General features: G+C 40.0%; 1 protein-coding gene across 1 annotated transcript; it reads right to left on the reverse strand.

The window, feature by feature from the left end:
• Nucleotides 1-3,900: 3,900 nt before the first annotated feature.
• On the reverse strand, nucleotides 3,901-12,399 carry ube2v2 (ubiquitin-conjugating enzyme E2 variant 2). The gene is made up of 4 exons (XM_086091062.1): nucleotides 12,296-12,399; nucleotides 4,910-5,061; nucleotides 4,204-4,329; nucleotides 3,901-4,122 (listed from the first exon to the last, which is right to left on the reverse strand). Exons 1-4 carry the CDS (start codon nucleotides 12,309-12,311, stop codon nucleotides 3,976-3,978), a joined length of 441 nt encoding a protein of 146 aa, XP_085947188.1. The 5' UTR covers nucleotides 12,312-12,399; the 3' UTR covers nucleotides 3,901-3,975.
• Nucleotides 12,400-13,350: the final 951 nt, after the last annotated feature.

The following is a 13,350-nucleotide window of genomic DNA, read 5'->3' on the forward strand; positions in this document are numbered from 1 at the left end:
AAACAAACTTGTGTGTGTGTGTGTTAAAGTGAGTTTGTGGGGGCCTTTGAACTTTTGTTTGGTGTTTAAATGCTTTTTTAATTCACGGGTCAGAAATGAGCCAGAAGACAACCTTTGTACCCTAGTGGTGTACTGCCCACATGGAAAGATAAACAAAAACAAAGTGTCACTGTTTCTGATGATGGGGTCCATTTAGGAAAAGTCATAAAGTTTCAAGTTGGAAAACTGTAGTTTAAGGTATTTTTTCTACAGCTAAACATGGTAATGGGTCACTTTTGACCCGCAAGACAACACAAGGGTTTTAACAGGCTATCTTAGCTCCTCCCCTACATACAAAGCTCGTCTCTCTTGACATAAACTGCAGGTCTGCGATCCTATTTAGACAGCAGCATCTTGTAACGGCGAGGCCAAGGAAAGCAGATGTCGCCATTTATTTACTCTTAAGAAAGAGCACAAAAAAAAACATGTATAGGTGAGTTATTCAACTAATAGCTCAATTTATGAACAGCTAAAGCACAAATAATTGGGGTATTAGAGTACAGTACATTTATGAGGCAAAGCACTTGTAGGCCAAAACATAAAAAAATCAAATAAAAAATGGAGGTAAGGGAGCATGTTTTTTTGCTACCTGACCTACTACTGTAATTCCATAAGTACTGTTTTTTTTACTAGGGATGCACGATAATGTCAGTGGTCGATAATTATCGGCCAATTTGACGTCAAACATAAATCAGATAAAGAAATCTGCTGAAAATTATCGGCAATTATCAACCACTTTGACGTCACACAGATAAACCAGATAAAGAAATCGGCCAATAATAATAGAGATTAGTCTATCTCTAGTGGTTGTCACTCAAGTTGTGCCCTACTTCGCCTATTTTAATGTCGCATATTTGTGACGTCATAATGCGCGCAACCTTGTGTTGACAGAAGCTGCATCATGGAGACATGGCAGTCGCCAGTGTGGGCTTTCTTTACTGTCTCCCCAAAATGTTTTTTGTTGCATTTTTAAAACAAGACTGTTTTGTTTTAGCAAAATCAAAATGAGTTACCGGTTGTCTTCTTGACAAGCAGCACATACACACAGGGGAAGAAAAAGGGGGCAGGGCTCATGGGGAAGAGGCAGGCACCGACAGCAAATAATTATCGTCTGACTTATCGGTTATTGACATTGGCACTTTCTATATTATTGGTTTATCGGTATCGGTTGAAAATAGCATTATCGTGTATCCTTAGTTTTTACTAGTCTGTAAGCATTAGTAAATCATCGCTGTCCTGTGGAAAAAAAAACCTTGTGTCGAATGTCCATTTACACCTGTTTTTTTTTTGTTTTACATTTTTACGTTTATGGGATGAAATTGAATTCAGACATCCCAAAAACGCCCCCCAAAAGAAGGGGAAAAAAGAAAGAAAAGGACCTAAGTGTTTTTCACAGGACAGCGACAATATGTTAGTGATAGACTATGGCACATTCTGACATGCGTAAAAATTTGTTATGGTGACACTGTAGAAATGGAACTTTGTCATAGGCCATTGTTATGGCTCCGATGCGGCACGGGATCTGTCTGATAGAAGTTTGGGTCTGTTTTCAAAACGCATTTTACATCATGATGTTACTTTTAGCGGGCTGATGTTAGATGCCATGCTGAATCAAAAAAAACATCAATGAGGATTAGACTGATGTCGATTTATGGTGGTGTTGCTGCATTAAGAGAAATTCCCCGGAAGGTTAATTTCGCATGATTCCACCTGTTGAAATATACAATCACATGTAGCGAATTCATCCTAACATAACACTGAAAGACAATTCAGAGTCCGAATATACGGGTTTTAGAGATGTGGGAGGAAAAGAGGCGAGAACATGCAAAGTCCACGTAAGAATGCCGGAGGCCATATTCTAACACAAAACCTCAGAACTATGAGGCAATCGCGCTGACCATATTGCACCTCAGCAGAAATGGCAACTGTAAAACCTAACCGTAGTTGAAATTAAGCTGCTGAGATGAGCATTCCAGAAAGCTACTAAACATGCAGCAGAGTTAAAAAGAGAGCCATCCATTTTCTTATTGTGCACATCATGATGCTGTGAGGCACACCCTGGACCAGCCAGAGAAAACATTGCTGAATTCACCACACTGGTTAAATACATCACATGATTTACAGATGCCATGTTATTTCTATTCCCAGTATCGCCTTGAATTGGCCTTGGTCTTTTTTGGAGGCCATTTTTATGTGATTTGGGGATTGGGGGCAAATTGACCGCTCTTACAAAAAAACTGCATTGAAATAAGAAATATCTTGGCAGAAAAACAAGAAGTTCATTTTTAATATTGGTTTGGATTTGACGTTTTGCAGTGTGTTGAGCTAGTCCATATTGAATTACGGTACATTCACAATCACAACTATGGATAATTTAGATTACGTATATTTTTATCAAACGCTGTTAGGACATAAATATTTAGGTAGTTAATACGGCACTTCTTGTCGGAGCTCTTATTTGAAACCAGAGGTGGCAAATCCAGGTCCAGAAAGTAAAAACCTTCGCCACAGTTTGGCTTTAGCCCTTTGTGCTAGCTAGCTAGCTCCCTAGCTGGTAAATGAGCACTAGGGGAGCTAGATAGGGAGCTACCTAGCTCCTTAGCAGGTAAATGAGCACCAGGGGAGCTAGCTAGGGAGCTCCCTAGCTCGCTAGCTCCTTAGCAGGGAAATGAGCACCAGGGGCATCTAGGGAGCTCGCTAGCTAGCACTTGGGGCTAAAGCCAAACTGTGGCAGGGTTTTTCTTTCTGCACTGAGATTTGCCACCTGTTTGAAACCTACTCGCACTGCTTAGCAGACTGACACCAACTTTAAGATTGCAAGGAGGCTTACCCAGCATGCGTTGTTGCCGTTACAAATAACACTTGTGACTGTGTAATGCCTCTTTATATGTCATATTGTACGGACAGGGTGTAATATAGTTACAGTGGTGTCGTTTACAGTCTTGAATCAAATTGTTACTGTTGGTATTTTTATTGCGACTTGGTGATACCCTCAATAAAAAAAAAAAGGTAGTGTAGGCAGTGCTATGATAGTGGCCTACCTTTGAGTGTATAATAAGTAGGCTCTGGCTGGAATATTAGCAGCCCCAAGTAGGAAATTTAGCAAACCGGACCACCCAGAAATTGCCAGAATCTCTTAATTACTTCATGTCTGATTTTGAGTCGTCAATGAACCTAAAATGAACTTTACTATGGAAGGAAGGGGTAGTAACCCCACACGAACATGGTGGACCATCGACCAACAACAAAACAGAACAAGTTAAAAAGCATTTGGGACTTTGTTTTCCGCAGTGATTTTTAATTTCAGTAAAATCACAAATTCAGTCAGTCACCTGCCATTTCCACGAGAAGTTAAATGCATGTTTTGTTTGTTTTTACGGAACAGAACAGGCTTCAACGTCTGTTACATGTCAGAGAGAAAGACCTCGAGAACAGAAACATTGGTATTGTGTCAAATACATAGTATATCTTTATATATTTATTTAAAACAAAACAAAAAATCTTTCTCACCTCGTGACACTACTTGGAGACTACAGTCACAGTTCTGTATGGCGCCATCTGCATGTTGAATGTGAAAAACAACAGAAAATAAAAAGGGTCTTCCGGTGGGGCCCTGGTGCACACACACAACTTCATCAGTGATGAGTTATTGGGAAAGCAGAAAGCAGCACTTTTGCTGATACAGCTTCAACAAAATAGTCACTGCTCGCTCTTCTTGGCATCTTTTTTGCTGAACTGCAGGGACCTTTTTCTTCTTTTTTTTTTTTTTTTTAAAGAGCCAGGCCATAATATGAGAGTCCAATCCTGCTCTTGCATGGACAATAATGTTGAATGTGCAATGTTTCTTTTGTTTTCTTGTTGTTGTTGTTGTTGTTGTTTGAATGATATTTCTATGTAGGCTTTTTAAGACAGAGGGTCAAAACAATCCACGGTGATTTAAGTGCTGAAGTTTTGTCCTTCTGGTGGCTGCGGAAGCTTCATATTTTCTTTGGACATCATAAGACGCCTTAACTCTTGAAGGACAATTTTTATGTTATAATTATTCTGCCATTTGGCTAATACTGGTATGCTACGTGAGTCCACCTGCGAGACAAACACAAACAGTCGACAGGTGACGCAGGTGAACAAACGCAGCATCAGAAATAATGAAGGGAGCGCGCTTACCGTCCCGTTGGAATTATTTATCCCATTCATGGTGATTTTTGTAACAAATCTAACAGTCGGGGCTGTTTCTGGGTACTTGAGCCCGCATTCCACTTTCAGGCTGTATATCCTGTTCTCGTAATTGGTCTGAAAAGACAGGAGAGTAAAAATGAATTTACGGTGCAACCCTTTTATCGGGGGCGATACGTTCCAGACCCGAGGGTGAAAATCTGCGATATAGAGACTGCATAAAAAACTCTTTCTTTTTTTAAATTTAATTTTAAACCCTCACCCAAACACACACTTTAAACACATTGCAGACATATTTGAATACACCAAACCAGCATAAAATGCATCGAAAATATTGGAAGTATTGAAGAGTCTGTGTGGTTAATGTGCCTAATTTCCAGTTTGTTAGGTTTTATTTCTTTCAAAAAATTTTAGTTTTAGTTTTTTTTTTTTATGCGGGATATTGGTTATGTGCAATGGTAAAAAATGGTCAAAGTATTGCATAACACCAAACAACGCCTATCATTTAAAAATGATGTTTCTAGTTTAATGACTGTGGCTCTCCTTTCCCACACACAAGGGTCAGTAGTCAGTATAAAGTAAGACGCTATAAAAATTAAAATGGTAATAAAAATATTAAAAAATCTGTGATATAGAAATGGTGCAAAACAATTTTAGGCAATACTGGGGCGGCCCACATCAAGACACAACTTCTTACTCTGGCAGGCCCGATGATCATGGCGGTCCATTGCGTGAGGGTCATGTCATCGTCATTCTCCAAGCCCCAGCTCACTGTACCATCGCCGTCACCTTTCTGGCCCTCCTCCAGTTCCTCCAACAAGCGGAAATTGCGCGGGACCTTAATAACTCCTGCAACAAACAACAACACATTTGATAAGAAATTAACAAAGTTTTAACGGAAAATAATTGTCATAAGATTTTATGACTTTCTTCTTCGGGTGTTAATAAGAGGAGCGGAACAAATACCATCACTCCAATATCGACAACTTCGCCAAACAGTAAAGTATGTGTTAGCCAGCTTCCAGGAGCTAATGGAGACAATACAGTTGGCCACCATTAATCTGCGTCAACATTGCAGCTCTGCTTAGCTTTGGACATTGACATAATCGTGCTTTTGTGTAGTCCAGCAATCACTGGGAAATGGCAGATCTTCGTGAAAGATAATACTCCTCCAGCCTTTTCTCCCACTCCATTGGGGACCCCTGGGCCCAAGGGTGCGGGCAGTGCGCAGAATATGCACAAAGAAACCCCCATTATCCACCATCTGACATATATTAGGAACGACGCTGTTGTGAACTTTGACACTGACAGCGGCTCTGTCACTGCAAAGTGCAAACTGTAAACTACAATCATCAAACAGTTGCACAAATCCATCTATGTCCTGCGCTGCGCAACCACCCCACACATTGATTCTCATCATTCACTCCCAGCCATTTTTACTGAAGCAACCCTCTTCACTCCCGGCTGATTTACTGGATTATGACTGATTTTGCAAGTCTTACAGAGTATTGTGTTTTATTGCATTAAAAACATGGAACCTACCAAAACAAAGATTAGAGTATCTTCAGGGAAAATAAAGAAAATTTCTATCTGTTGCCGTTTTGCAGCAATTAGCATTAGAATATAGCTAAGTTTTATCATTATTCACAAATCTGGGGAAAATTGCTTTTTTGCAACATGGCTCTGATTGATCTCTTATACTCTACTGCCACCTGCTGGCCGTTTAATTGTAATAACTACCATTGCCTTAAGCGACCTCTTCATGTCAGAGGCTGCATCGAAGCCTTCTGTATGCTCAGGTATAAAAAAACATAAATATGTTTTCGTGATGGGCCGATGTTTTTTTTCATGACTGATACAGATATCGATTATTAGTAGTCATTAAGGGTGTTAGAAAAATCGATTCTGCAATATATCACGATATTACAGCGCGCAATTCTCGAACCGATTCAATATGCGGCCGAATCGATTTATAAACGTCTATTTTTTATGGGAATATTCAACAAAACGTCTTACTTAGGGTTAGGATTCACACTTTAAGCATGGAAGAATGTTATATTAACCGCTCAGTGAGATACCAGCTTTATCGGCCTTCAGATTCGTAAAAAGGCCGATGCCGATATTTGTCAAAATGCCAATTATCGGCCTGGCCGATAATCGGTCTATCCCTAATATGTTTTTGGGACCATGGCAATACTTAAAATAGAACCTTTTTATACATTTTAGGAGCAAATACGTTAATCAAATGAAACCTGATCTGTATCTTCAACCGTGAGTATAGGGGAACAGTCATACAAAATGAACAACTTTTTGCAAATGTAAAAAAATTCAATACAAATTATAATATTTTTACACCACTATTGGCGAGCAAAACGACGGGTGTTGGGCGGGAGAGATTAAATGGCCCTTCAATCAAATTAAAAGCCTGGTTTAAATTCTGATGGGTAGCGTGTACAGAAGGCAGCAAAGCCCAAGGCTCTGAGTCACGTTGACTATTATGAATGGGTATAAAAAAAATTTTTTTTTAAAGAAACTACGTGACAAAACACTTGCTTCAAGTATACCCAATTCTACTTTCTATACCAAACTGTGATCGGTATTAAGGCTTAATTGACGTTATGTCTTTCTCCCCCTTTCTAGTCATCCCACAGCCCAGTAAGGCCTGAATGACTATAAATATGCCCCAAAGTTCATCTTTTACATGGTCAAGAATAAAGAGGATGCAGATCATGTCATGCATTTCATTTTGTCTGAACTGCTTAAAGACACAATGAATTGACTATAGTATCAACCCCTAACCACAATCAATCAATTGATTAGCGTGCACGTCCCTTTTGATACTATCAACACTCAGAGAATCTTAATGCCTATTGACAAAAGAGCTTTAGCATGTACATGCTCATGAATCAGCCATTTGCAACGACTTCCGCCACAGGGAGCACAAGGAAGCTTGACAACTGATTTTCTCTGAACAAATGATTGAGGGTAATGGCCGCTCTTTTTCTTGCCGACGTGGTAACAACAGCCCAGTTAATAACAGGGCTGCAAAACAGTCAATCAAAATGTCACAAGGAGGAACGGAACGTTCAACACGTGGAAAATGAAACGTTGGCACTGAACACAGCAGACTGTTGCAAATGATGATATGAAAAGTGGCCAGCACTTAAAAGACAATCTAGTCACCATTTTACGAGGGGGGGGTTGAATCATCCCTGCCCTCCATTTTACGCCTTCCACTCTCAAAGTCACAATCTACTTCAATGTGTACTTTTTTATCAATAAAGGATTAATTTGAGGCAAAAATGGAGTGCATGACTTGACGATTGATCCTCTCTCAATCATTTTGTGGTCTTCTCGAACATGATGCCAGAACCTCCTCCCCTCCCCCAACCTGAAATTGTGGCTCACTTTATGTAACCCAACTATGGATTTCACGCAGAATATATATTTACATGAAAATAAATACTGTACAGTATTGGAAACACATTAAATTAAATGCAGTAAAATGTGACATGTAAAAAAAAAAAGAAAAAGCAACCGCTTTGAAGGCTCGGAAGGTCCTTCCCGACCATTCAGTTGAAGATCAAACTCTTGGATATGCTTCAGAAGAATGGGGCTATGCAGCTGATGTATTAAAAATGCTTTATTTCTAGTTCCCTCATAACAAGCAGCTAATGAATCCATACTTTAGGCATTACTGCCATCTAGGGGTATTCACAGCAGACGGCACTTCCAATACTTCTAGAGTATTTTCTATACATTTTATTCTTGCACAATTTTTGCACTCAAATGCATTTTAAAAGTTTTAAGGTATGTGGGAGTGTTTAAACCGGTTTAAACATGTTTTTAGGTGGTCTCCCTGTATTTTGGAGAGCAGAAATTAGCGAGGACTGCTGACTTAAATGAGTGACATAGGCTCAATCCACCCCTAAATATAAATGTTCCATTTAACCTAACATATTATTATTAACCCCAAAAATTGGTGACTGTGCTGCTGAATCAAAGTTATTGGGTTCCATTTCGCAAAATGTTTTTGTATTTGTACGCTACAAATTCAGTTACTTTCCAAGCTGGATTCACTTTTAAACTTATGAGTCGGCCTAAATTTGCTGTATGACAATGAGGATTTATTTACTGTAATTTGTATTCATATTACACCATGAGCTATACATTTCCTTGCCAATAAGAACATGTGTATTTTTGGGACAATCTTTATTACAGTATCAGTAGACGCACCTGTACAGTTTCAATAATACAGTGAACCAATAAGGTCCGAGCACTGCCACCAATAGCAAAAATCTGCAGGTAATTACAGCTCACACCCTCCACACTAAAAGGATTTATAATTATTGCCAATGGATACCAAAAAGATGGTAGCAAAGGACTACTTTTGTCTAAATTAAGCGCTTTAACACACTTGAAGCCGTTTCATTGTCCTCAAGATACCACCGGATGGCGCTAAAGCATTACTGCTATTACTTTGGCCTAACCACAAAAACAGTGAATGAGTGAATTTATCAGGAAATAACGGAGGGTAGGTTACCATGAAAATCATAAATATTCAAATCAGCAAAATGTGAAAATTCATGAATGACGACCTATGAACACGTTGCTATGGTTTGGCACCGGTGTAGTTAAAAAACAATAACAATACTGTACAACGTATTGATCACGCAGCACAAGCTTCACATATACAGTTGGGGTGGGAATCTTTGAATGTCTCACGATTCGATTCCGATTTTTGGGCCTGCGATTCGATTCAGAATCGATTTCTGATTAACTCTTTGACCGCCATAAACGTTATAAAACGTTTAGCATAAACCTAGGGAAGGGCGCCGAGGACGTTAACTCTTTGACCGCCATAAACGTTATAAAACGTTTAGCATAAACCTAGGGAAGGGCGCCGAGGACGTTAAAAGACGTCCCCTATGTTTTTTTGTTTTTTTTTCAAAAACGGGTGCAGGAAAGCCTTGGGCAACTGTGCTGAAAGTATCAGGCAGATCTGATTAGTAAAAGACTCGTTTTGGCCCCTAGAGGGCAGCGATGACTCTCTTTGCACAAGGTTGGATGGGCCGCCCACCGTGGGCGTCAGTAGAAGACGTGAGGCGGAGCTAGAGTGTTGAGGAGACAATGGCTGGTTCAAGCCATTGTGGCTTGACCAAGCAACCGGTTGCAAGCAACTCACGCTTGAGTATTTTTTTCAAAGACGGAAAGCATCAATCAATACTAAAAAGCGCATTGATGTCGACGATGATGATGACTCCGAGCTTGACGCCAAAGTTGGAAGCCTTGACGCGACTGTTTATGATCACGTAGTAAGCCTCACCGGCTAAGCGCGGCTAGCGCTGCTAAGGCCGGAAAACGCGCACAATAGCCGGCCGGGTACTTCTACACAATCGGACATTCGATCGGGCGATGGAGAGTTGGCATCGACCAATGCAGATTGATGATGATGATGATGATGACTCCGAGCTTGACGCCAAAGTTGGAAGCTTTGACGCGACTGCTATGATTACGTAGTAAGCCTCACCGGCTAAGCGCGGCTACCGCTGCTAACGCCGGAGCTGCACAAGCGGACATTCGATCGGACAATGAAGAGTACCCCGAGTCCAATGCATATTCATCGGAGGAGCGGGTACAGTCTGATCACGGAGAAGACACTGTTTCTGGACTACGATGCCACCATGAATGGAGTGGATAAAATGGATCAGAACATCTCCTACCACCCGGTATAGCAACTGAAGGACACGGGGAAGCGAGACGTAACGAAACCGTAGCATGATCCTGATATTAGACTTGATGACACACTGCAGTATATACTTGCTATTCCCCGGAAAAAAACGGCCTGCAAGAAAGTGGCGCACGCGAAGAGGCAATCTGTTGTGCAAATGCTGTTACGTCTCTTTGCACGCAGGAGAGTGTTACAAAAAGAAAAACTGTCGTTGAAACATCCACATATTTGTAAATAGCACCACAGTTGCACACATTTGTAAATAGTTTGCCAAATTGTTGTCAAATTGTTACACTGTTGAATGTAAATAAACGTATTTTGCTATCAAAAAACACTTTTTCATTCTTGGTGGTAGTGTTTTATAGAAGTAAAGCACTATTTAGGTGTTTGTGGCATCATTCATGGACAAAAAGAAGTGTAAAATTCACTAGAATGCATGAAATAATATCGTTTCACTAAAAGCTTGATTTCTCCGTATTTTGGTCCACAACAGGCGAAATTGGGTCAAACTAACCATTTTCTATTGTTGATTACTAAAGAACGGAATAAGGTAGAAACAAACTTTTTTTTTCTGATGATCGGCTGGCACTGACGGCATCCCTTTTCTGAAAACGTCTGGCAGTCAAAGAGTTAAGAACGATTTTTGCTTCAAAATGATTTGATTGAAAATGATTTTTGTTTCAGTCTATAGATGTGCAAGGAATTGTAATGATCTACTCCAGTCTGACTCGCTAATGCTAATTAGCACGCTACTCGCGGCACATTTATTACTCAAAAAAATGGCTGCACACTGGAAAAAAAACCAAACTTTTATTGGAATAACTTGATCGTGACTTTTTCCTTCTACTCTCAAATGTGGCTATAACTGAACAGTGTATTAGACCGTGTGGAACCACACTGTCCCTCAGTGGCCAAACCGGATACATCATGAACCGCGCTCCAAATAAAGGCACATACAGACAAAGACAAGACAGTATAAAATAACTTAAATAAAATCGATTTGGGGACATTTAAAATGGATTCTGAATCGTACTAAATGAGAATCGTGATTCTTATGAGAATCGATTTTTTGGCACACCATTAATATACAGTCCACTGCAAGTACAGTCATTGGTTTATATTTATGACAAAATTATCTTTGACTTCAAAGTTGTCAAATCCAGTTCCAGAAAGTAAAACCCCAGCCACAGTTTGGCTTTGGCCACAGGTGCGTTAACTCAACCCGCACCCGGAAGCTCGTTTACCTGCCGGTTGTGTAGAAGCACTTGTGGCTAAAACCAAACCGTGGCATTTTTTATTTTTTTTGCATTGCGTACCTGGATTTGACACCTCTGTTTGACTTGCCTGTTAGATAGACCACGGCAATTCCGAGCTCTGATATATTTTGGGCGTACCCCATTGCTATTTTCACCCTGTTATTTACGCACGAGAAACACAACCCCTGGCTATGCTAACCACGAAGCGGTGTCACGATGAAGCTTTAAATGTGGTTCGTTTTAAACAGTTGAAATCAAAGCTGTTTTAACATCATGCGGTATTTAAAAAAATACAACAACACGTTTCCAATGATTACAGAGCAACTTTGAGGTAGTCACTCGTTTATGCAAAAGGACAGGGCACGGCTATTTCCTGAACAAAGTAATGGTAATGATAGACGGTAACAGGTTTATTTACACACTCCTTCAAAACTACAACGAAGCATATGGAAATATCCCACGAGATGTATAACAATAATTCAAATAAAGGAAAGAAGAAAGGACGAAAATGTTGTCGACAGAAATGCTAACGCGAGTAGACGCCGCTAGCGTCAGCTGACATGGATGGAATGTACCGCAGATAGCCGGTGCACGCTAACAGGCTAGCCACATGAGTCCATTGTCAACAGAGTCAACACATTTTTACAGCTAATCAAGAGCCACACGCTCACTTGATTATTGCGGCTAGGCTAGCCCCAGTTAGCACTCTATCCACAGTCAATGGACTCACCGCTCGGTCACAACGCTACCGTTACCCGGCTAATCTTAGCAGTCATTCCTTACGCTTAAGCAGTTTGTTTAAAAAGTAAACGATGAATTTAAAACGCGTCACTGCCTTCGTAATTTGTCCGTTTTCTAAGTGAGACGCGTTCATGAGTTATTCCGCGTTAGCCACAACGCCTCGGCTACTAGTTAGCAACACACTAGCTGCATGCATTACACGGCGCTTTTCACCATTGCGTCTTTTTATTTAACAATACTTTCGTAAGCGTCCGGGCGGAACCAAAGCGTGGCTAGGGGTGGCTGCGAGCTCCGGTTCGCCCGTAATATTTATATTTGTAAGATGGCTAAATGCTAGTTTGTATGGCACACAGACCTGAGGAGGCCGCCATGTTCTTCAGCCGAGTCCAGAAGTGCAGAGAAGTGTGACGTCACCCGCACGGCGGGGAAGCAAGTGGCACGGGCGACACGCCCTCTTCCTCCTTCGGATTTGGTGGAGGTTACTCGGTTCGGTTCCAGACCACGGGTTTATTTATATTCAAGTGTTTCCCAACATTTATTGTGCTAAGGCATTGACATTAGAAAAATCTCACCAAACAAAAACAGAGAAGAGAAATAGAGCATGCGCTCGAACCAACATTATTATTATTATTATTATTATCTTTCAGTCACAAAAATGCCAAAATGTAAACGCAAGTCTCCCCTCTCCAGATGTAGTTGTTCGGAAATGGACCATCTCTCACGGCACACAGCTGGTTGGGAAATACTGATGTACTGTATATGTATACAAGTCTGTGCTCCAGATGCAACACCAACCAAGTTAAATCGGTTTTAAATGCTTAAATTACATCTACGGTTCAACTCCAAATACAGCCAGAATGAATTGAGTAATTTGGGGAATAAAAAATAATAATACATATTTTTAGCTCCAATTGTAGCTTGTCACTTTTCTATTTAAAAATAAACAGCATGTGTAATTTGGTGTTATAGCAGCACACAGATTACAGCAGCTGTAACAAAAAATGTCACGCAATTACTCTTTTTGTGGGATACATAATTAAAAATGTTTTAGGTCTTAACACTACCAAAACCATACATTCTTAGTCCAGTGAAACCAAAATTTTGTCTTAAATTCTCATCGCAACAATATTTTTTTTTAATGGTCACAACATTCAAACGCTACGGAAGAACATTTCATTCACTTGAAAAAAAGAGTCCTGTTTTTCTGACTGGAGCTTTGTTTTTTTGAGTATTTTTTTCTGTTTTATAGAATATTTTTTCCGTTTGATTTTGTATTTTTTTTCTGTTTAAATTTTTTTCCCCCTGTTTTTCCTGAATATTTGTTTTCAGTTTTTCTGAATAATTGTTCCTGGTTTTATAAAATAATTATTTTTCTGTTTTTCAGAATATTGTTTTTCCTGAATATTTTTT

This window comes from Leptonotus elevatus, chromosome 1 (genome assembly GCF_054856555.1).
Source record: "Leptonotus elevatus isolate MCC_2025b chromosome 1, RoL_Lele_1.0, whole genome shotgun sequence".
NCBI classification, from domain to species: domain Eukaryota; kingdom Metazoa; phylum Chordata; class Actinopteri; order Syngnathiformes; family Syngnathidae; genus Leptonotus; species Leptonotus elevatus.